Source organism: Lycium barbarum, chromosome 8 (assembly GCF_019175385.1).
Source record: "Lycium barbarum isolate Lr01 chromosome 8, ASM1917538v2, whole genome shotgun sequence".
Classification (NCBI taxonomy): Eukaryota; Viridiplantae; Streptophyta; class Magnoliopsida; order Solanales; family Solanaceae; genus Lycium; species Lycium barbarum.
In genome coordinates, this window is record NC_083344.1 from 126,783,069 (window position 1) to 126,808,143 (window position 25,075).

Here is a 25,075-nt window from a genome sequence, read left to right on the forward strand (position 1 = left end):
TGTTTTTTAATTAATTATCTTTTTGTATTTGCTTAGAACATTTTTCTGGATCAAAAAGGAGGGGAATTTCAGAAGTGGATGACTGGGATTTTACTTGGATCTGAACTATATTTTAATTTAAATGAACTTAAAACTGCCTTTTCTTCAGAAATTAAGAAAAATATTGAGGACATTCTTTACTTTTTTCTGACGTATTGTATTGTGTTGCTAAGGTAATGCTCAATGCCTTTTGTAATCTCCCTGACAATGAGAAGTATATTCTAAAACCATTAATTTCTTACTATAGGTGGAGAGAGCTGTAAAAAGTGTGAAAACTTTGCACTTATTTACTACAAGTTCCTATGTTGTTTGCTTTCTTTCTTTTCTAAAACTTGCTTTCTTTTGGTTTGTTTTTATGTATTCATGACGTAGAGCTAATTTGGCTTAATTAGCTTTCCAGAATTTTGCTCACTTACCAACACAAGTCAAAGGTCTCATAGCCGTTGATAGATGGAGCTTACCAGCTATGCACATCTCTAACACGAAGATGATTGACATTACCTTCGTACCACCTTGACTTGTGGTTGTGGACACCAATGGTAGAGCCAGTTTTGATACCCCTTCGCTGAAAAATTGTATTGTGTTGATAGGTTGAAAAAAAACATTGCATATGTATATTATATGTTGAATCACTTAGGCCTTAACTTCTTCATGTGTTTAACTGGAATTAGCTACGAACTTCGTCGCTAATTCGTCCTTAAATGGTTCGTAGCTAATAGAATTTTCTGATAATCTGTCGCGCTGCTTTTTTAGTCATGCAGTGAAAACCTTGAATTCGCCATACACTCTATAATGGTGTAGACTTAGTTTTAGGATGGCTTTTAACCTTTTGTATAGGCGGGATATACCTCATACTTCATAGCTAAGTGGCCTGTGTATCTGTTTACCAAATACAGTACTTCATCTCTCGATGTAATAAAGATAATTTTATTTATCTATCAGAAGGGTTAGAAATGTTGGTAGCTTTTTGTAACTCCCTTAGCTCATGTGTACTCACTTGTTTGGAAGATGACTAAAATGTTTGATTGGTTAAAAAAATAGAGAAAAATTACTAGTATACTTCACTAAAAAAAGCTGACAAGCGTCTAATGGTTAAAGATGATGAAATTGATATTTATAATTGAGCAGTTATGTATGTATGTTTGGAAAAGTGTTTGAACCTGATAATAAATTGTCGCATTCCAAGTCCATAGCACATATTGTGCTCAACAGATTTCATATTTGTCCCTTAGACTACGCTATCGTCGAACCCAAAAACGCATGTATAGTATCATGTGAACTTGTGATGTGAAATTCTTCTAAGATGTTACATGCACACTTTGTTCACGAACTTACTACCTAACTAAAAGCCTATCGATCCTTCTCTTTGACGCACTTTCATCTAGGACAAGTATGTGCATGTAATCGTATTATAGTAGGGGAGCATAATATTAACATGTGAATTTGACTTCTGAGTGGGTTGAAGCAACGTAGATTTGACTTTTGGGTGTGGCTTGGAGCAACGGTAGTGGCTCAATAATGGGTTGAATCGAGAAGTAAAGAGAGAAATCCAAATTAAGCAAGATTCGTGTGCTAAGTTGAGAGAGAGAAGTGTAAAGCGATAGATAACGTTTGTGCAATTGGGTTTACCTAACATTTTTCCTCAAATATATCGTATTATCAGTGGCGGATTCAGATTTTTTTTTTAATTAGCTTATATAGACAGTAAAAAAGTTTGCCGAGGAAGTTCGGGTGAACACCCTCCCCTCTCCCTAAATCTACCCTGCATGTCATAAAATCTAACCATCAAAGATATACCATGTGACCATGCAGAGGCGGATGGAGCATTATAATTTGGGGTTCAATTGAACCCTAAACTTTCGATGCGGTGTACAAATTTATATGTAAAAATTTACTAAATTTACAATAAATAATAGATATGAACCCATAACTTTAAATTTAATGGTTCAATGCTAAAAAAAAAAATTAAAAAATTGAACCCCAAAAGGTTAAATCCTAGATCCACCTCTGTGACCATGTCATACAATCTGACCATCCAATCCAAATATCTATAATTACCTTAAGATGATGGGTAGATTAGCCAAAACCATTTAAACCCCCTTTGAATATCCTTTTACATGACCAAATGTGAGGGACAAGTATAGTATTCTTTAATAATTTTATCTATCCAATAATAAGATTTTATATGCTGTATCGCTTCTCCCCTATAACTCATGAGCAAATCCTATTTTAAGTTTAATTTTACACTTATTTGCATCTCTAACTTATTCTTATGCTCTTGAATTGTGGGTAGTTGTCTATATCATCATTTGTTGTTTTATAATTCTTAATCAGATTCCAATCATAAATAGGATGACTTCCAAATCTTACGTTTGGTGATTTCAAGATCTTTATGGCTTTAGGTACAAATCTGTTATGTTTTCCTCTTAAATTATATAAAAAACATAGTGTTTATTTAAAATGTGATTATCCAAGGAAATGAATGAGTTCATCAAAAGTTAGTGAGCATCATACTTGTATCTAAAGTTTGTTAGCATCATACTGGTAATTAGTGACTTGAGGATGACCACTATGAATGACAAACAAGAACAAGATGACTCCCCTACTTTTCTTAAATCTCTATTTTATTCTTTTATTTTTGTGCAATCTATATTATATTATAAGTTGGACGACACTAGGACCAGTGGCGGAGCCAAAATTTTCATCCAGGGGGTTCAAAAATTCTAAAAGGTAAATACACGAAGAAGTCAGGGGGTTCAACATCTACTATATATACATAACAAAATAATTTTAACTTTGAAAATACACTGTAATTTTTCGCCGAGGGGATTCGGATGAACCCCCTGGAGCCAATGTGGCTCCGCCCCTGACTAGGACAAAACTGAATTTAAGTTGTTTTGTAGAAAGGATTGTAAAAATCACAATGGGGAGATGCAACTGTCATAAAGGGGAAGAACGTTGAAAAGAAGATTTGGCAGGCTCCAAACTCTATCTGAGGAATCTACCAAGTTCAAAGCTCTTACTGAATAGAACCAAGATACTGCACAAAGCCAAAGGAAAGATAGAGATACTCTCAACAGAGGTAGAAACAGAAACAAGAAAAAAGATGGGAAGAAGAAAGTTAGCCACACTGTATCACAAAAAGGAAAAGGAAGAAGACAAAGTAACCACCCCGCCCCCTTAATCCATGATTAGTGCAATATTTTGGAATATTAGAAGGGTAAGGTCCAAAAAAGCTATTTAGAGACTCAGAAGACTTGTTATCATCAACAAACCTGTTTTTGTTGCTATCTCAGAACCTTTCAATCATGCTAGATTGCTATTAAGATTGAAGGATATAAAAGATATTTAGTTTTCATCACTGTATTGTTAACTCCAATGGGCAAATATGGTGTTTTTGGAAGAACTTTGATCATACGGATATTTTGGAAAATAATGAGCAGCAGATTACTTTGAATCTTAAGGACAATGATACTGATCCTGGAACCTCTGTTTCTGCTATTTATGCTAAATGTACTGCTTTGGAGAGAAAAGACCTTTAGGATAGTTTGGAGAGAATGAACAATGTCATTACAGGTCCATGATGCATTGGAGGAGATATTAATGTAATTAAGGATCAAGATGAAAATATAGGTGGCATCCTCATAGAACTCATAACAGTATGGGTTTTATTACCTGTATGGATGCTTGTGGGCTAAATGACATTGGTCATACAGGTCCCAAATTTACTTGGTGTAATAATTGGCTGTTAGAGTATGGGAAAGAATAGACAGGATTCTGGTTAATGGTAAGTGGGCTCAAGGTTGGCAAGATAATTTGGTTATTCACTTAGCAAGGACTGGTTCTGATCACATACCATTGTTATTGAAATGCAAGGGTGATCAAGATAGCTCATCAAATATTTTAAGTTCTTAAATGTCTGGACAGAGCGGCCTGATTTTCTTGATATTGTTCAAAATTCTTGGAATGAGGAAATAAGAGGGAACAACATGTGGATTCTTCAGAACAAGTTAAAAAGGCTCTGTAAACATTGAGTCTTTGGTCAAGAGAAGGGATAGGGGATATCAATGACAATGTTCTTAACTGGGAGGCTAAGATGGGGATTTTGGAAAACTTGGATATCACTGATAATACTGACCTTGCTAGAGAAAATTTGAACAAGGGCTATGCAGGATTGATTACTTAGGCAGAAGACTAAGTTGAACTAGTTCAAAGATGGGGACAAAAACACCAAGTATTTCCATAGTGTTCTTAGAAACATAAGGAGAAGACTCCAAATCATGAGGATTAAAAATAGTAATGGGAGATGGATTCAAAATAAGGACAGAATTGCTAGAATTGCTATCAAGCACTTCAAAAGACAGTTTAATCTTAATTTACCTCAAAGGAGTAGCAGAATTGCAAATTGTATTCCAAAGCTTGTCACTGATGCAGACAATATCATGCTAACCAAAAAACCTGGAGAGGAGGAAATAAAAAGTGCAGTGTTCAATCTCAACAATGAAAGTTCAACAGGTCCAGGTGGATATGGAGGTAAATTCCTTCACACTTGCTGGGACATCATCAAGGTAGATCTCTTAAAATTCATTCATGACTACTTCATTAGTGAATCTTTGACTAAGTTTTTTACTCATACTTGTCTCACCCTAATTCCTAAAATTGGCTCTCCCACCAGTTTTTCTGATTTTAGACCTATTAGCTTGAGTAATTTCACTAACAAAATTATTTCCAAGATTTTGGCTAATAGGTTGAATCCACTGTTCCCAAACTTATCTCAGAAAATCAAAGTGGATTTATTTCAGGCAGGTTGATTACAGATAATGTAATGCTTACTCAAGAAATAATTCATGGTATTTCAAAGGTAAATGAGGGAGGTAATGTGGTTCTCAAATTAGACATGGCCAAAGCTTATGATAAACTTTCATGGCATTTCTTACCTGAGGTCATGTCTAGATTTGGATTTAGTAAAGATTGGATCTTGTTAATTTGGAGATGCATTTCAAATGTTTGGTATTCCATTATTATTAATGGCACTAGACAAAAAAATTTCTCATCTTCTCAAAGTCTTAAACAAGGAGATCCAATATCCCCTTCCCTTTTTATCATCGCAGCTGAGGTTCTTTCTAGATCTTTAAACAACCTTCCTGGTAATCCCAAATTTGTTCCTTTTTCTATGCATAAGAAAGACCCTACCATCACTCATCTTGCTTATGGAGATGATATAGTGATATTTAGTAGTGGCAATTCCAAATCTATAAAAATGATTATGAAAATTCTTCATAAATATGAAAATGCCTCTGGTCAAAAGATCAATAAAAACAAAAGCTTTTTTCTCACTGCTCCTAAAATTGGTGCATATAGAATTAATAGAATCAGAGATTGCACTAGTTTCATGGATAAGAATTTCCCTTTCAATTACCTTGGATGCCCTATTTATATGGGGAAGAAAAGGATCTGTTATTTTGACATTATGGTCACTAAGGTTATCAAAATAATGAATAGATGGCAAGGTCATATGTTAACCTTTGGTGGCAAACAAATTCTTATCAAAAGTGTTATTCAAGCTCTCCTCACTTACATTCTTTCTGCTATCAACCCCCCTAAGAAGTGTCTGGAATTGATTGAAAAACACATTGCAAACTCCTTCTGGGGACAAGAACAAGTACCACTAGAGTTCTCTGGAGAACTTGACATATCCAAAAGATGAAACAAGTATTGGTATTAGAGGAATGGAAGATATCACTAATACTCTTGCTATTAAAAGATGGTGGAAAGTTAGATCTGAAAAATCTCTATGGGCTGAATTTCTTACTACCAAGTATTGTCAAAGACTTCAATCTGCAGGAAAGAAATGGTGCCCTGGTAACTCCCAAGCTTGGAAACAACTTCTTAAGGCAGGAGAAAAATGTGATAGCAATATTACTTGGAAGATTGGTAATGGGAGCTCTAATTTTTGGGGGGATGATTGGACAAAAAAGGGACCTCTTGCTCTCTTATGTCCTAATTTGGTTCCTAAAAACAACAGCAAGATCAATGTCAAGGACTTTCTCAGTAACAATTCTTGGAATATGACCAAGCTATACAATACTCTTCCTTGGAACATTGCTCTTCATGTCAGCTCTATAGGTACTGGTCATGTGGATGGTGAAGACTATACTATATGGAAAGGTTCCACTGATGAAAATTATACTAATCACTCAGCATGGCAATTGGTCAGAAGAAGTAAGCCAAAAAAATCCATTCCTCAATAATAAATAGAGCAGTTCAATCCCTTTCAAATTCTCATTCCTCTCTTGGAGACTTTATCACAAAAAAAAATCCTTTTTTAGAAAATATGCCTTGGGTTGATAATAGAAGAAGCAGAAATTGCTTATGCTGTAGAATCCCAAGCACAGACTCAATGCATCACTGTTTTGTGAATGGACAGGCTGCTCAAAAGATATGGAAAAAGGTTGGTGCTCCTCTAGGTATAGTGCATTTGGATCAACCTATGTATATAGCTTGGTGGAACAAAAAGCCTATTAACAAGGTCCATAAACGGTTCTGCAAATTTGTCCAGTAATTATTTCCTGGCAACTTTGAAAAGAATGGGCGGCTTGTGTTCATGGGGATCAAAAAAGGTTCTTTGATTACAAATTAGAGTTGCATTGTATGTGGAACATTTGTCCTGCTCTAAAGCATGCTTTTCCTACTACCAAAATAGAGGGCAGCTGGATTAATATCTGTGACATGATTGAAAGACTATGCCCAGTCCCTAAGTGCATCACGGTCTATTAGAAAAACCAAATGTTGGGGATTTCAAAATAAACACTGATGGGAGCTACTTAACAGAAATTGGCAGTGTTGGAGCTGGGGGTATAATAAGAGATGGAAGAGGAGAGTTTTTAATGGCTTACTCTAATCCTATCCAGTGCACCAGTAACAATGAAGCTGAAGCTCTTGCTATAAATTTTGGTTCAGAATGGTGCAAGCAAAATAGTTACAATAAGTTCACTATAGAAATAGATTCTCAGATCATTGTAAATATGTTGATCAACAAAGGGACAGACAATCTTGCTGGGCTAAAATGGCCCAAAGATGCTCTTAAGATGATATGATATTGTCCGCTTTGGGCCAAGCTTGCACGGTTTTCCCAAAAGGCCTCACATCATTAAGAGTATCTAACTCCTTATAAACAGCTCCCTCTTCTTTTCAACTATCAATGTGGTACTTTGTTCACACACCCAATAATCTCCCCCTCGAACTAAGTTCTACATGGCTCATTATCATACCACGGGTCAGAGATTCAACATGTCTGTGTGTCATCCACATTGTCAGAGTATTTACGGTCACCGAAGCCCAAAGACTGCGAATGTGTCCTCAAAGCTATGGGTAAACGTCGTAAACCGACCCATAGACCAGCAAAGACACTAAGTCGGGCCCCACGCCACACTCTGCCATCTTCATACTCGTCCCGCGAAACCATTGGCTCTGATTCCAGTTGTTGGGCTAAAACAGCCCAAAGATAGTGTTAACATGATATGATATTGTCCGCTTTGGGCTAAGCCCGCATGGTTTTCCCAAAAGGCCTCACATCATTAAGAGTATCCAACTCCTTATAAACAACTCCCTTTTCTTTTCAGCTATCAATGTGGTACTTTGTTCGCACACCAACAATTCTCAAGATCAAACATATCATCAACATGATTTTCAAGAATATTAATGGTGCAGAATTTGATATCAAGCATTGCTATAGAGAAGCAAATCAAGTAGCGGATTTCCTTGCTAAACTTGCCTCAACAAGTGGAAATAGGACCTTATATCCTTCTCTTCAACAACTTCCTAGAGAGGCAAAGGGTCTATTTCAACTTGACAAATGGCATCTTCCTACAGTCAGAAGAAGATTTGAAAAATGTTATTTTTTTGTGAGCTAAGTGTTTTATTGGGGAAGATCTTTGTTTTGGCAGATTGATCCTTCACCCCCGGATTGTTTTATCAATCCTCTTTTGCTCCTAAGAGGCAAGGTCCATGTCCTCCTTTATTTTGCAAGTTTTTTGCTTATAATAGACATGGTAGGAGTCAAGCCAAATCCCTCACACCATAGGCTCACAATCTAATGGTGATGGCTTAATATAAAAAATAAAATAAAAATTGTTTTGTAGCATTATGCAAATAAACTTGCAAATCACATAGGAGTACTATATATTATCCGTCCTACAATTCCATTTTCTATTATAATTATTCATAGGTCCATTTGTTGAAGCATATATCACATTTGCCCCACATATATTATCTCTATGTTATGTACTCTTTACAAGCTTAGTCAGCATTCAATAGTGAAAATAGGATCTGAGTACTATTATAATTTACAATCTCAAATTTTGTGTGCTAGTACACGTAATTAGAAGAGAAAATATACAGAAATCATTTGGATGTTGGAATATCCACGAGGAAATTCTGGGGTTATGATGTTATCATCATCATAATTGTGTTTCTTTCTTTTGCCCTTTCGATGTACTTTTTAATTAAAATGCACAACTCATATCGAAAAGTTTCATAAAATGTGGCATCTTATTGTGATAAAATATGGTTAATTATCCACACTTAAAATGTTTCTGAAAATTAATTATAATCAGCTACAAGGATTTGAAAAGTGAAAGAGGAAAACAGCAAAGCACAGCAACGCTTCATATATTGTTGCTTCTTTAACACTTTATAGGTTATCTTTATCCTATTTTTTAATTTCATTAATGTTCCCCTACCATGGGAATATTCGATAGTATCTTATGAAGAAGAAGAAGAACAAATATATAGCACACTTTGATTTGTGTTGCTCTTGTTTGGATCTTTTTCCTTTTCTTGTTTGACAGTAATTCATCTTTCATGATGCAAAGTTATGTTTTGTACTTTTATAAACTATAACATGTTTTTTATTTATGCAGTATGATATAATAAAATTTTAAGAAAGATAATTTTCTACCTTATGTCATTGAAGAACTACATGGCTACGAATATGATCACTTCTTAGGTATTTATAAGAGGGACAATGTTCACAAGTAAATATTATACTTCTTAAGAAATTATACAAATAGATTACATGATTAAAATGCTGGAAAGTAATTACTAGTACATTTAGCACATAAAAACATCGTATGATTGATTTTCTACACGATTATATGCTAGGAGTATAATCTAACATTTTATTGCTAGAAGCCCAGAACTAGAAGGAAAAAGAAATAGATTTTCGTATCAAATGAAAGCCCATTAATGAGAGGGTGCTCCAAGATCTGCAGCAGCCCATGGTAGTATTGGTAGAGGGACAATTCGCACGAATGTCCTATCTTTGGGTGGTCTTTAATTTTTGTCCCTCAAATCGATGGTTTTTAATTTTCCTCCTTCAGCACTTTAAGTAACAAAAAGTGGTCAAAAATATCACTGACATCGAAAAAAAAAATCGGACAAAAATTTATGTTGGGTGAATTAGTTACTACACAACTTATACCGGATAACTTCATTGCTACAGAACTTATACCGAACAAGGCAAAGTTTCTATATAACTTTGCCTGAAAAAGCGAAGTTTCTATGAAAGTTTGCCCTGCGAATCCTTTTTCTTGACTCTGCTGGGGATCTAACCCAAAATGTCTCGTTTCGTAGACTAACGGATAAGGATACTTTGGCCCATAAATTTTTTATTAAATGAAAAGCAGAGGCAAAACTCAAAGACCAGTATGTGTAAAGGGAAATCCGCGCAAAAAATTGTGGTAGAGTGGCATTATAGTTGGGGCTGTTTCATTTTAAAGCCCAAATTGTATACTGGGCCTAAAGTAAAGCCCTTTAAGACACCCCTTACTCTGTTGAGTAAAAATGGGCAATTTGCATGATTATCTTTCATACGAACTGGTCTTTAATTTTTGTGCCTCAATTAGCTGGTCTTAAATTTTTATCCTTCGCTTAAAAAGGTGGCCGAAAATATCCTAAGGTTCTGGATTCGAAATCCAGCAGAGTAAAAAAAATACTCCCTCCTGCTGTCGGAGTAAAGGATCGTCAACAAGGGCGTTCTAGTGCGTTGTAGATTCTTATCCAAGACTTGTCTGTTTCAATTTATGTGAACCTCTTCGAAGTACGAAGGTCAAACTTTATAACTTTAACCATGAATTTTGACATAGATTTTTAAAGTTTGTAAAAATAAAATTTATATATTTAGAAACTACATAAAATATACGAGAAGTCATTATACTTTATAATTCAAATAATTTAGAAAAAATATAAGGAAAAAGTGGTCAAAAAACCACCTCGTAGACTCCCCAAATAGTAATAGGTTCACATAAATTGAAAAGAGAGAGTAATAATCTCGCAAGGCATTGGTTTCTATGAAGCTATGCCTATTCAGGAGAAGTTACATAGTACCTATACCGGAGAAGGCAGACTTTGCCTCGTAAGACAAACTTTTAGTTATGCCTTAAGACATAACTAAGAGTCTGCTGGAGACGACAGACTTTGCCTTATGAAGCAGACTTTAGGTTATGCCTTAAGGCAAAATCTGCTGCATAAGGCAGACTTTTGGCAAAATCCTTGCCTTGTTTTTTTTTAAGCGGAAATTCTAACCCAAAACCTCGAAATATTTTCGATTACCTTTTTCAGCGAAAGTTAAAAATTAAAGACCAACAATTTGAGGGATAAAAATTAAAGACCACCCCAAAAGAAGGACATCCACGTGAAAAAATGAGTAAAAAATAGTAGGGTGAATTACTTATATATACATATTAAAGAGAAATATTTACGAAACGTGATGATGGTTTTCTATTTACAAAACATAACATTACAAACCCTATAACAAACATATTTTTTTTAAAAAAAAAAATAGTTTTTTCGCTCAAAAATTTTATGTATGAAATGTGTATATCTCGCTCAAGGCTTAAAAAATTACCTCAAAATTGTATGTATGAAAACAGTATAAAATTTGTGTCTCGCTTAAGACTTAGAATTTGGCTCGCATTTTCGTGTATAAAGTTCATGTTAGATTTCTCTAAAACTAGTACAACTACACAACATTGTATACAACTTTGATACAACATTCAAGACTTAAAATAATCGCTTAAATTCTTGTGCATAAAATGTGTATATCTTGCTCAAGGCTTAAAAAATTAGCTCAAATTTTGTGTATGAAAAACGTTTGAAATGTGTATATCTTGATCAAGGCTTAAATATTAGGCTCAAAATTTTATGTATGAAAATGGTATGAAATGTGTATATCTTGCTCAAGACTTAGAATTTATTCACATTTTGTGTATGAAAAACTATATTAAAAATTTAGCTTACACATACACATTTCATGCACAAAAAATTGAGGTAATTTTTTAAGCCTTTGAGCAAGAAAAATATTCTTTTTTCAAAAAGTAAATTTTAAAAAAAATATAAAATTGTTTTTTTAAATAAAATTATTTTAAAAAAATTATTTTCTGAAAATAAAATATAAAAATATAAAAATTCGTCATGTTTCATAAAATATCGTTATGTTTTGTAAACAAGAAAAACTATTGTCAGATTTCGTAAATATTTCTCCTTAACATGTATATATACGTAGTTTTTCCAAAACAGTACGAATGTCCATGTTATAGTTCTCTCGATAGAAGATGGTGGGCTTTGAACGAGGGACTTATTTGGTTTGGAAATATTGAAAAAATAGTCAGTTTTAAGACCGTTAATTAAAATCTAGTCCCTGTATGAAACTAATCAAAATTTAGTCATTGTTTCAGTAAGTATTAACAAGGGGCAAATTCGCAGAATTGCCCTTCTTATGGGGTGGTCTTTAAATTTTACCCCTCATATTTGAAATCTTTAAATTTTGCCCTTCAGCTAAACCCCATGGGTTCCAGGTTCGAACCCCCACACAGTCAAAATTTAAAAAAAATTCGCGAGGCAGAGTTTAAATTTCGCTATGCCCCCACCGGCATACACTTGTGAAGGAATTATCAAAGTTATGCCGGACCCGACATACTTATGCCTTATGGGCAGACTTGGCATAAGTATGTCGGGTCCGGCATAACTTTGATAATTCCTTCACAAGTTTATGCCGGGTCCGGCATAAAAGTTTGCCCATTAAAAGTATGCCCCCACCGGCATAAACTTGTTAAGGAATTACCAAACTTATGCCGGACCTGGCATACTTATGCCTTATGGGCAGACTTGGCATAAGTATGCCGGATCCGACAAAACTTTGGTAATTCCTTCACAAGTTTATGCCGGTGGGGGCCTACTTTTAATGGGCAAACTTTTATAGTATGTCACATAAGGCGGAATTTTTCCTTAAGGCATAACTAAAAGTTTGCCTTATAAGGTAAAATCTATACCTTAAGAAAAAGTTCTGCCTTATGGGGTATACTTTTGGTTATACCTTAATTAAAAATCTGCCCCATAAGGCATAGTTCCTTAAGGAAAAATTTTGCTCCATAAGGCATAGCTAAACTATGCCTTGAGGAAAAGTTATGCCTCCTCCGGCATGACTTTAGTTTTTCCTTAAGGACTTTATGTCGGATCCGGCATACACTAGCGGGAGTTCGAACCCAGAACCTCAGGTATCCAAGCGAAAGGCAAAATTTAAAGACCACAAAGATGAGGGGCAAAAATTAAAGACCACCCCAAAAGAAGGGCAATCCGTGCAAAAAAATGTATTAACATTTGAACAGTAACATCCCTCCACATATCAACTCACATAAGAGTGTTAATGGTTGGATTCGGCCCATTACTTTAAGATATTTATATCATATCAATTGTTCGATTATTCTATTATATTTAAATCAAAATTAGGCTTTTTGAAACCGTAGTAATCATTTCGATTTCTTTTTGGTGTCCATACAACCCAGTTAAGATTCATACGCTAGACTCGCAAGTCTGAATTTGAAAACTCTAAACTTGTATATTTAAGTTGATTCTGACACGGTTAAACTTTAAGGGGTTATTTGGTTGCTGGTTAGATAAGAGTTATTCATGTATTAAAACTTACATAAATTTATACGTTGTTTGATTACAAAAATGAGAAAAGATGATCCCCACGTAAAATCCAGCATAAATTTTAGGAGTATAATTGTTGGTTGATTTTTTTTTTCTTTCTACATAAAATATTGTGATACTCATAAAATGTTTGGTTCGTATTCTTGAAATCCCTCTTTTTTTTTTTTTTTTTTTTTTTGCGTGGAGTACCCTTCTTTTGGGCTGGTCTTTATATTTTGCCCCTCATTTATGCCTTCTTTAATTTTTGCCCCTGTCGCCTGTTTAATGAATTTTTTTTAACGAAATTACCCTTACCCCATTAAATCCCTTTCTATTTCGTCATTTGCCCTTTTCTTTTCTTTTTTGCTTCTTCGTTCCTCCTCTGTTTTGTGTCTGTCTTATCTGTTCTAAAATTTAGGTACGAATTTGGATTTTTTGCTCGTTTCAATATTTGTTTTTATGTTAAATTGTTATTTGTTGAATTGATATCTTTGTCTTCGTCGTTTTTTATATTTAATTGATCCTTTTTTATTTAAAATTATAGTGTTTTGTTAAAGTGTCTGTATGATTTTTTGAACTTTAGTTTCATTCCCCATGTATATATTTTGGTTTTTTGAATGTCGTAATATGTTTTAGTTGATTTTGATATGCGTTTTGATTTTCTCTTTGTTGAATCTTTGAAGTTTACTTACTGACTTTTCTAGTTCTTAACACTTGCGTAAATTTTTGTTTTGCTCATGAAAATGAAAGTTTGCCTCTAACAACATACTTTGTTCTTTTGTAAAGTGAACTTCTGCCTCGTCCGGCAGAATTGTCTAATTCTTAACACGTGTGTACTTTTTTATTTTGCTTATGAATATGAAAGTTGCCTCTAACAACATACTTTGTTCTTTTGTAAAGTGAACTTTTGCCTCCTCCAGCATACTTTTCTAGTTATTAACACTTGCGTAAATTTTTGTTTTGCTCATGAAAATGAAAGTTTGCCTCTAACAGCATACTTTGTTCTTTTGTAAAGTGAACTTCTGCCTCCTCCGGCAGACTTGTCTAATTCTTAACACGTGTGTACTTTTTTATTTTGCTTATGAATATGAAAGTTGCCTCTAACAACATACTTTGTTCTTTTGTAAAGTGAACTTCTGCCTCCTCCGGCATACTTTTCTAGTTCTTAACACTTGCGTAAATTTTTGTTTTGCTCATGAAAATGAAAGTTTGCCTCTAACAGCATACTTTGTTCTTTTGTAAAGTGAACTTCTGCCTCCTCCGACAGACTTGTCTAATTCTTAACACTTGTGTACTTTTTTATTTTGCTTATGAAAATGAAAGTTGTCTCTAACAGCATACTTTGTTCTTTTGTAAAGTAAACTTCTGCCTCCTCTGACATACTTTTCTAGTTCTTAACACTTGTATACTTAATGTTTTGCTTATGAAAATGAAAATTTGACTCTAACGGCATACTTTGTTCGTTTGCAAGGTGAACTTCTGCCTCCTCTGACATACTTGTTCAGAACTTTGCCTGATTATTTTTTGTCAACTAAAGTTACTGTAATTTCAAGTGTAAGTCATTGAGCATTGTATACTAATCAAATGGAACGTATAAACTAATCAAAATCAGAACAAAGTAATAAATTTGATCAATTCTATGTTGTTGAGTAAAATTATGATTCACAATGTTGAATCTCAACTGAATATCAGTTGTTTAGTTCATAGAAGATGATTTGTTGTTATTTTCAAATATTAACAAATCTAAAATTAATAAAGCATCAAATTGAGTTGAATTACGTTAAATTGAAACGCTATATATTATGTATTTACCTTTTCCGACGTTGTAGCAGCAAAATTAATGGAGATTTCTTCGGTGAAATGTTGGAACGATGGAACGATTGAAAGGTTTGTTGTTGGAATGATGGATAGGTTTAATTGGATGTTTGGGGTTCGTTACAGACTTTCAGGTTTTTATATGTTATGGGTAGGGGTAGTAACTTCTTTTTTTTATTATCTTTTAGCTCAGAAGGGCAAATATTAAAGACCACGCATTACAGGGGCAAAAATTAAAGACCAGCGCATTTGAAGGGCATTCGCGCCAATTGCCCGAAATCCCTTGTCTTCTTCTTGTATTTACTTCTTCATTTATTAACCCCCTTAATAAAAATCTTGGCTCCGCCTCTAAACTAAACCTTATATAACTAATCTCTACATAATAACTAGTACCTATATAACTAATCTGGACATTACTCATACTTTGCATAACTAATCTCATACCTAAGTAACTCTTTAACACAACCAAACGATTCTTAAAAACTTAGCAAATTTCGGCCAAATTTTAAATCAGGTCTTAAAACTGGCTATTCGTGTTTTCTGTCTTTCTTTTTTGCACTTAACCCCTTCTAATGTCAGCATACTGTTGCCCAAGTCCACCTCTGTCACTGAGCGAGCAAAGTATTTGCCACAACAAAATCGCCGCTCCGTTTAAGCAATACCTTCTTTTTTTTCCAATCTCTCTTCTTCAATGAATCTCAAAACTTGATCTCTTCTCTCTTCTTCTTCATTCTTGGAATCAAATATTTCCAAGAAAATGATACAATGGACTGCTTTACCTTTGCATACTCCATTCCCATTTCGTTCAGGTCAGTCATCAATCTCACTTTTCTTTTCCTTCATCAAAACTTTCCCATTTTCCATCTCTTCTTCTTCTTCTTCAATCCAAGAACAATCACAATCACAACCCCCCATTGAACACCAACTCCTCAATCTCCTTTCACATCCGAATTGGCAAAAACACCCTTCCTTAAACACTCTTATTCCTTCACTTTCCTCTTCAAATCTTTCCCTTTTCCTCTCACAAAACCCTAATCTTAATCCCCATGTTGCCCTTTCTTTCTTTAATTACCTTTCCCATCACCCTTCTTTCAAACTCAATGTTCAATCTTACGTACCCCTTATACGTATTTTAATTTCCAACAAGCTTTTTCGGGTTGCAGAAAAAACCCGCCTTTCTATGATTAAATCATGTGTAACACCTGAAGATGTTGTTTTTGTTATGGGTTTTGTGTTAGATATGAATAAATGTAGTGATGGGTTGAGTTTTAAGCTTAATGGGTGGGCTTATAATACCTTATTGATGTCGTTATCGCGATTCGTTATGGTTGATGAGATGAAATGTGTGTATAATGAGATGTTGAATGATATGATTAAGCCTGATATTTATACTTTTAATACAATGATTAATGGATATTGTAAAATGGGTAATGTTGTTGAAGCTGAGGTTTATTTGAGTAAGATCTTGCAAGCTGGTTTGAGTCCCGATACACATACATATACGTCGTTTATTTTGGGGCATTGTAGGAAAAAGGATGTTAATAGTGCTTTTAAGGTTTTTAGGGAAATGTCGAAAAAGGGTTGTCAAAGGAATGTGGTTTCGTATAATAATTTGATTCATGGGTTGTGTGAAACGAGGAGGATCGATGAAGCTGTGAAGTTGTTTTTGGAAATGGGAGAGGATTTTTGTTCGCCTAATGTTAGGACTTATACGGTTCTTATTGATGCATTGTGTCGATTGGATAGGAGGGAAGAAGGGTTGTGTTTGTTTAATGAAATGAAGGAGAAAGGCTGTGAGCCGAATGTTCATACTTATACTGTTCTCGTTGATGGTTTGTGTAAAGACTCAAAGCTTGACGAAGCGAGAAAGTTATTAAGTTTGATGTCGGAAAAAGGGTTAGTTCCGAGTGTAGTGACGTACAATGCTTTGATTGATGGATACTGTAAGAAAGGTTTGGTTGATGTTGCATTAGATATTTTTGGCATGATGATGGAATCGAATAATTGTGTCCCAAATGTACGTACGTACAATGAATTGATTTCTGGCTTTTGTAGGACGAAAAAGGTGCATAAGGCAATGTCGTTACTTGATAAGATGCTTGAGCGTAAATTGTCTCCTAGTAATGTCACTTTTAACTTGTTAGTTCATGGACAGTGTAAAGAGGGTGAAGTAGATAATGCATTTAGGTTGCTTAGATTGATGGAGGAGAACGGTTTGGCTCCTGATGAGTGGACTTATGGTACTCTAGTTGATGGCTTATGTGAAAGAGGTAGACTTGAAGAAGCTAATACCGTTTTTAGTTCTCTGAAAGAGAAGGGTATAAAGGTTAATGTTGCAATGTACACTGCTCTAATTGATGGACATTGCCAGGCTGAAAAAGTTGATTTTGCCTTGACATTGTTTAAGAAAATGATTGAGGAAGGTTGCTCCCCAAACGCATGTACTTATAACGTGCTGATTAATGGGTTGTGTAAACAGGGTAAGCAGCTAGAAGCAGCCCAATTACTTGAAAGGATGAAAGAAAGTGGCGTTGAACCCACAATTGAATCCTATAGTATCTTGATTGAGCAACTACTAAAAGAATGTGCCTTTGACCATGCAGACAAAGTTTTTAGTTTAATGGTTTCTAGGGGACACAAGCCTGATGTCTGCATCTACACTTCCTTTCTTGTTGCATATTACAATGAAGGGAAATTGAAAGAAGCAGAAGATGTGATGGCTAAGATGGAAGAGGTAGGAGTTAGGCCAGATTTGATGGCCTATACAGTAATGATTGATGGTTATGGTCGTTCACGATTATTAAATCGAGCCTTTGATATGCTAAAATGTATGTTTGAGGCTGGATATGAACCTTCTGGTTACACCTATTCCGTTTTGATCAAACATTTGTCCCAAGGAGGACTTGATCTTAATATTGCTGACGTGTGGAAAGTAGTGAAATATGAAACTTTGCTTAATCTCTTGGATAAAATGGGGGAACATGGATGTCCTCCAAATACAAATGTTTTTAGTTCGCTTGCTATTGGACTCTGTAGAGAAGGACGCCTCGAGGAAGCTTCGAGGTTAGTTGATCATATGCAGAGTTGCGGAATGTCTTCTTGTGAAGATATATACACCTCAATGGTAAATTGTTGTTGCAAGTTGAGAATGTATGAGGATGCAGCAAGATTTCTTGGCACTATGCTTACGCAAGGTTTTTTACCACGGTTAGAGTCGTACAAGCTCCTTATATGCGGGTTGTATGATGATGGAAACAATGATAAAGCTAAGGCGATCTTCTTCCGGCTTCTTGATTGTGGGTACAATAATGATGAAGTAGCTTGGAAGCTTCTAATTGATGGGTTACTTAAGAGGGGACTTGTAGATAGATGTTCTGAGTTGTTGGATATTATGGAGAAAAATGGTTCTCGACTTAGTTCCCAAACATATTCATTGCTGCTAGAGGGACTCGATAGAACAGACAACAAATAAAGTATGAAATTCCCTTAATATCCTGTTGCTTGAATAATGATTTCTCATTTCCGTTCCTGTGGGCTATTCTTTTAAGGGGAATTTGCCTTCCATGAGATCAGTTTGGAGTCATCATATGGTATATACAGCTACTTCTGACAGGTAACAGGCAAGTTTCCGTTGCTTTCTTATCTTTTTCTTCCACTCCTCCGTCTATTTTCATCTTTCTCATGTTCTTTAAGGTATTTATTAAGTGGAAGGGTGATAAAATTGAGAAAAAACTATATCTCACTTTCTGGTTCTAAAATATGTTTTTTTGGATTCTATTTCCAAATGATGTGAACTCTTTAGGCTTGTCATTTTATTGCTCAGTTTGAAGAAATATGTTAGGTGTTTGGTTTTGATGAATGATCTGTTTAGGCTAGTGGTTATGAGCTGCTACTGACAGTCACAAAAGCTTTTCAATAACAAGCTAGTTGCCTCTTCTCCCCAAAAAAATTGCGAAAATTAACTTAAAAGACCTCTTATTCATCAGAGATGGAGTCTGAGTTTCGTTCTTCAATTTTTTAAACATAAGTACTATTAAGCAAGGTGCTATCCGTTTTAAGATTGTGCTGTAATTCACATTGTTAGCTTTCCATTTGTGTCCTTTTAGTTCATACAGCACTAAAGATGGATTTACACTGGAAGTTTACCCCTATGGTTCTTTTTCCTCACCCCTCTCTTAATAGAAATAATGTGTACTACAATTCATTATGATCTGATATGCCTTCTCCTGGTAAAGTTTTAAAAGCAATAGTTGGACCATATGTCACAGTACCAGTTTCTCAAGAAAATAGTTGGATTGTATGTGCAATTCTATCTCCTTTTCAGGATAAAGCACTACTCTGTCTCTTTAGGTGGCACATGTTTTTCTCATATTGCTAGATATTTTCTTGATACTTTATTTCTCTTATTTTTGAAACTTCCATTTTGTGGATGAGCTTACTAATGGTGTCAGTTTTTCCACGGGGTGTCTCATCTTTATGCTGATAATTTCTGGAATTTCCTTTTTGGGTTGTGGGATTAAGTCAAATGTTGATGGTTTCCTTTCATTCAACTTAGTAGGCGTTTGGCCATAGATTCCAAATATTTTTCACTTTATTTGGAATTTATGAAGTTGAAGTTGAAGATGGAGTTGTGTGTGGTTATACTCTTTGCAAAGGAGAGAAGAGTAGGGGTGGGCGTTCGGTATTCGGTTCGATATTTCTAAATTTCGGGTTCGGTAATTCGGTAATCGGTAATTAAAAATAGATACCAAATACCGAACCAAAAAAGTTCGGTTCGGTTCGGTAAATTAAACTTCGGTTCGGTAAATTCCGGTACGGTATTCGGGATTTACCATTCAAAAGAGAATGATCAATAATCTACTATACTAATTTAAAATGAACTGTCCAATGCTACATGAAAAAAGCAATTCAACGCTTCGAACATAGTTTTGGAAGCAAAATATGTCATGCAAAAGTGCAATGCTATCAATTGTAGTATCAAAGTACAACATCTCTTTAACAGCAGTAACTTACAGGGATAACACCCAACACCCCTACTTCAATGATACCAAAAACATTTCATTCCTGTATGGGCCTGTGGCTTTGGTAGACTTACAGTCATGATCAAGTTGTTCTGCAGCAACCATATATACCCTTTGGTCTATGGGAAACACTGTGAACTGATGGGAGGCCTAGCCTATTGGGCTTGAGTTGGACTAGTAATTTAATAAATTGGGCCTTTAGGCTTTATTGATATTTATTTCGGTATTTACCGAATTACCGAAGATATAATTGTAAATACCGAATATCGAAATCTAAATACCGAATTTTATATTTTCAGTCCCGAAAACCGAAATACCGAATACCGAAATAGCCGGTTCGGTTTGGTAATTCGGTTTTCGGTATTTTATGCCCAGCCCTAGAGAAGAGAGCACCTTATTTGGAATTTATGAAGATGGAGTTGGGAAACAGGTTTGGAGCACTTTTCCAAAGTTGGATTTCGAAATTTTATAACCAAACGCTGTTTTGAAATAAAGTAAAAATTATTCCAGAATTTTTTTGAATAATTCTCATGGCCAAACAGGCTCTGTAGTGTTAATTGTTAAATGGTAGTACATGAGTAGTTTTGGTCGCGACTGGGAGGCAAGATTGGGTTTGTTCGACTCGTCAGGCACAGATAGTGGCTTTTTATATTTTAATTCTTTTGGCTCTTTCCTTCTGTCGCTGGATTTCTTCACCTTTATGTGCTGTTTTGTTAAATAAGTTGTCTTTGCTCACATTTCTATATTTGATGTTGATCCTTGCTATTTTTTATAGGTATGTTGATCCATGTGATTAATATATTATTTTTCTCCGAAAGTCAGTTTGGAAGGAACCAGAAGAGACAAAGGTTGGTGTCTTATCTTTTAACATTTGATGAGGTCAAGTTTTGTTCCAAGCAAGTGGAATGAAAAGCATTTCTCTTTCTTTTCTCTTCATTTCCCTCTCCTATCCCGTAGCCTCTACTTCTCTGAAAATCTTGATGTGGTTAAATTAATTGAATTAGGTATGAAATGAACTCCGCCTGTGTGAGCTCGCTCACATTGCCGGTCCCAAGCCCGGATAAAGGAGGAGGGTTGCCGAGGGTCAATCGGAAACAGCCTCCCTACCCAGGTAGGGGTAAGGCTGCGTACATCTTACCCTCCCCAGACCCCACTATTGTGGGATTACACTGGGTAGTGACCCCCCCCAGGTATGAAATGAACATTCTAAACGAACTATTCTTTCCTTTCATGTATAAAAGTGGACTAATGTCAACAACACAAAATGTCTGTTCTTGGATTTTAACATTTATTGGAAATTGGACATAATATTTATTAACTAGGAACTATTCTCTGAGGGTTAAATTGTTGGTGAATTTGAACTAGGATCAAATTCCATTCTAGTAGACTGAAAGTAATTAGACTAGAGACATTTTCCTCTCCTTATCCATCCTCACATGTTCTTCATCTATGCAGGGAGTGCCACCACTTGATGTGCCGGAACTGTTGGCATAGTAGTTAGACAGTCATGCCCATTTCTGGTTGAAGGAGGGTCCTCACTGATTACAACAACATACCCAGTGTAATCCCACGAATGGGGTCTGGGGAGGGTAGAGTGTATGCAAAGTTTACCCCTACCTTGGGAGGTAGAGAGGCTGTTTCCGATAGACCCTCGGCTCAAGGAGGGTAGATTAAGGAGGGTTCTCACTGATTAAAGGTGAATTTTTCTTTTTTATTGTTAAACTGGTTGAAAGTGAAATTATGAATGATGAACTAGATTTAAGATTGTCAGTGTCCTTCAGTGTACTGGTCACTGTTATTAAGGTGGATTTTGGGCAGATTCTACCAAGCAGAACCTATCAGGTGATGAAAGGCGTTTAGCAATAGTCACAGCTGCTAAGCTTCCTTGGATGATGGGAACTCCTATAAATCTTCTATTCCGAGCTGCTTAACTAGCCAAATCAGAAAAGAAGAATGTTAAATTGCTGGTTCCATACACAATTGACTCGAGGAGTGAATTGGATTCAAGGCTGACTTCAAGATTTCGTTTTACCCTGGAAAGGTAGTCCTTCTTTAACTAGCTAACTAAATCATAATATGATAGGCAAATATGTTGAGATGGATGTAATTATTGACAAACACTTTTTACCTTCCAGTTCTCCTAAGAAAGGCGGGATATAATACCAGCTGGAGACACTTCTTAGTTTATCTTAGCAAGGGATGCCGGTATTGCAATTTTAGAGGAGCCAGAACATCTCAACTGGTACTACCCTGGCAAACGTTAGACTGATAAATTTTATCATGCTGTTGGCATCGTCCACACAAACTATTTGGAATATGTCAAGAGGGAAAAGAATGGGGTTCTTCAAGCATTTTTTGTGAAACACATTAACAATTGACAAGGTATGTTTAGTCTATGGACTAATTCTCCATGGGAAAAGGAGAAAAAGGAAAACTGTTGGTTGCATAGCATTAAGCAATGGAAGATGCTTTAATTGTAAACACCCTGCCTCTTATTTCATGTTTGTCCTAATTGAGGTGTCAATCTCACTGGTTAGGTTCGTCGCCTTTCTGCTGCTACACAGGATTTACCCAAATCTTTTGGTCTGCAATGTTCATGGTGTCAATCCCAAAGTTTCTGAAAATAGGAGAGAGCAGCTGCAGATAGACAAAGCGGCCAGAAAGTTTTCTCTCAAAGAGCATATTTCTTAGGCAAAATGATTTGCAAGAAGGGATATTGGGAATTGATAGATCTGTTAGCAAAGCACAAAACTGACCTTGATGGGTTTAATTTGGATGTATTTGGCAACGGGCAAGTTGGTCATGAAGTGCGGAGTACAGAGGTAGAGATGATGCAGATGATTCTCTTCATGGGTAAGAATCCTTCTGTAGAACATTTTACTAATGAAGAATGTAAAAATTGTTACGCATAATAGGCATTAGTCAGTGCATCTTTTTCCGTTTTGTCCAATGATATATAAAGCATCATTAAGGGACTTTAATGGAATTGACATTATTTACTGTTCCCCTGTGGCACAATGATTTTAGAATTACTGTCAATGCATCAATGATTAAGATGATAAATATATTTGTAGGATCATCAAGGCTAACCTGTAAAGTAATTGAACACGTCCTACCCTTTTTTTTTTCTTTTTTTTTTTTTTTTTTATTACATAGGGGGCCGGGGCCGGGGACGGGGAAATGGGGGAGGGGATTACAATGTGGGGATTCGAACCACCAACAAGGTGAAAGTTCAGGTAGCCAACCAATTGAGCTACTAGATCCCTACGAACACGTCCTACCTGATTTTTGTTAGATATGGAGTGTGAGACAGGTACACTCACCGGGGGGATTTCAATTTTACTTGGGTGCAAAAGTTCTTGTTCTTTTAAAGGGTAAATACTTCATGCATGACTTTACTTGCATAAAGTCTTGAAACTTTTTCTCCTCGACATCTTCTATAAATACTGTATGCACTTTCTTTTCTTGTGATTTTTCATTGACATGGTACTTCCAATTGATCTTCGATGTTGAGTGCAGACCCTTTGCTCTCTTTTATTTGATTCTAGTTGTTTTCACCATTTTTTTTTTTTTGAACAGGTAACAACTTTGTATTATAGACCAGTACTTAGGTAGTACTGAAAACCCCTTTACAAAAGAAAAGGAATCTAAGAAGCTAAGAAAGTAAAATCCTAACATGAGCCAAGAACTTCTAGGATTGATTCTGCACCTACAGAGGGATTCTTTATACACCAAAAACAAAATAGCAACATACAGTCTTGCTTGATCTTCTGTAGAGTGCTTCTTCTATCGTCAAAACATCTGGAGTTCCTTTCTTTCCAGATTGTCCACCATATGCAAGCTGTAATGATCCTCCAGTAGCTTCTATTCCTTGCCCCAATCCCAGCCTCCTCCCAGCTAGAAAGAGTGTCAACAATCTTTCTAGGCACTGTCCAAGATATGCCTCTGAGATTGATAAAAGTCTTCCATAGCTGGTCAGTAATTCTGCAATGTAAAAACAGATGTCCTACTGTCTCGGCTGCTTCCCCACATAAGCAACAATTTGAAACTAAGATAATCCTTCTCTTTCTCAGGTTTTCATGTGTCAAAACAGCTTCTTTGGCTAGCAACCATGTAAAGCATGCAACCTTAAGAGGTATCTTAACTTTCCAAATTTGTCTCCATGGCCAGTTAGAGTTTTGTGGCTCAGTCATATTCATGATCTTTTATCCTGAACTCACTTTGTAGTGCCCCTTGTTATGCCCAGTCCACAACAAACAGTCCACCCCATCCTTCAGTCCTTGGAAAGACTCCAAATGTTTATAAAGCTCAACTAGTCTAGGTATTTCCCAGTCATTCAACTTTCTTCTTAAGATCAACTCCCAACCTTGAGGTGACCACATTTCAGCCACTGTTTTGTTCTGCTGTTGTGCCAGAGCAAACATATCAGGAAATAGCTCCTCCAAGCTTCTGTTTCCCGACCACCTATCCTTCCGGAAAATTGTTTTGTTGCCATTATATACTCTGATAACAGAGTGGCTCTTTAAAAGAGGCCACCCTGCTCTGATTGATCTCCAGACAGTCACACCATATGGGTTATTGACCTCCTTAGTAGCCCAAAATCCAGCTCCCCATACTTCAATTTGATCACTTTCCCCCATAAAGAATGCGAGTCTTGAGCATACCTCCACAACCACTTCAATGTTGTTTTCTACCATTTCCATGTTCCCTGTTCGATTCTTTACAGTTCAGCCTTTTAATGTACATATTTTTGCTTGCAGTGATGTGCTCTGTGCTGCCATGGCCGAGGATCTTGCAATGGGGAAAATTGGACCACCCGTCAAATGAATTTTTCCAGGTACGCCTGAAGACTTTGTAGCAAAAGTTAAAAGAGGTAATGTCCGGGAAGCTGCTAGGTTCATGGAGTATTCTGACCTCAATAAGGTTTTGACTAATGGGACAAGACTGGACAGAAGACGTCGAGAGGGCATGTAGAAATCAGTTTCCACTTCAAATCTGGAATAATTTACTAATGCTAGGCTGCTAATGCCACAAATATGAAGACAACTCATATGTGCTGGCTAATTATACTTTATTGATGTGTGCTAAATGTCTTGTTTAATTGTTCTATTGTCAAACCTTTCTTAATGATATAATAAACTTTTACAAGTATAATATGACATGTTCTTTGAAGTCTAGTAAAACAATCGCAGGCTTGAATCTTGGTGGCATGCCACATGCATTTATATATG

General features: G+C 35.8%; 1 protein-coding gene across 8 annotated transcripts; it reads left to right on the forward strand.

The window, feature by feature from the left end:
* Nucleotides 1-15,369: 15,369 nt before the first annotated feature.
* On the forward strand, nucleotides 15,370-25,003 carry LOC132607231 (pentatricopeptide repeat-containing protein At5g65560). Of its 8 annotated transcripts, none has more exons than XM_060321112.1 (7): nucleotides 15,370-18,436; nucleotides 20,620-20,692; nucleotides 21,300-21,885; nucleotides 21,980-22,226; nucleotides 22,382-22,697; nucleotides 23,918-23,979; nucleotides 24,605-25,003. In XM_060321112.1, exon 1 carries the CDS (start codon nucleotides 15,581-15,583, stop codon nucleotides 18,293-18,295), a length of 2,715 nt encoding a protein of 904 aa, XP_060177095.1. In that variant the 5' UTR covers nucleotides 15,370-15,580; the 3' UTR covers nucleotides 18,296-18,436; nucleotides 20,620-20,692; nucleotides 21,300-21,885; nucleotides 21,980-22,226; nucleotides 22,382-22,697; nucleotides 23,918-23,979; nucleotides 24,605-25,003. The 8 variants fall into 8 exon arrangements, 7 of the variants coding, with proteins under 7 accessions (XP_060177095.1, XP_060177091.1, XP_060177092.1 ...); XM_060321108.1 differs by lacking the exon at nucleotides 23,918-23,979 and having other exon boundaries at nucleotides 21,300-21,540; nucleotides 21,626-21,885; XM_060321109.1 differs by lacking the exon at nucleotides 23,918-23,979 and having other exon boundaries at nucleotides 21,300-21,540; nucleotides 21,648-21,885.
* Nucleotides 25,004-25,075: the final 72 nt, after the last annotated feature.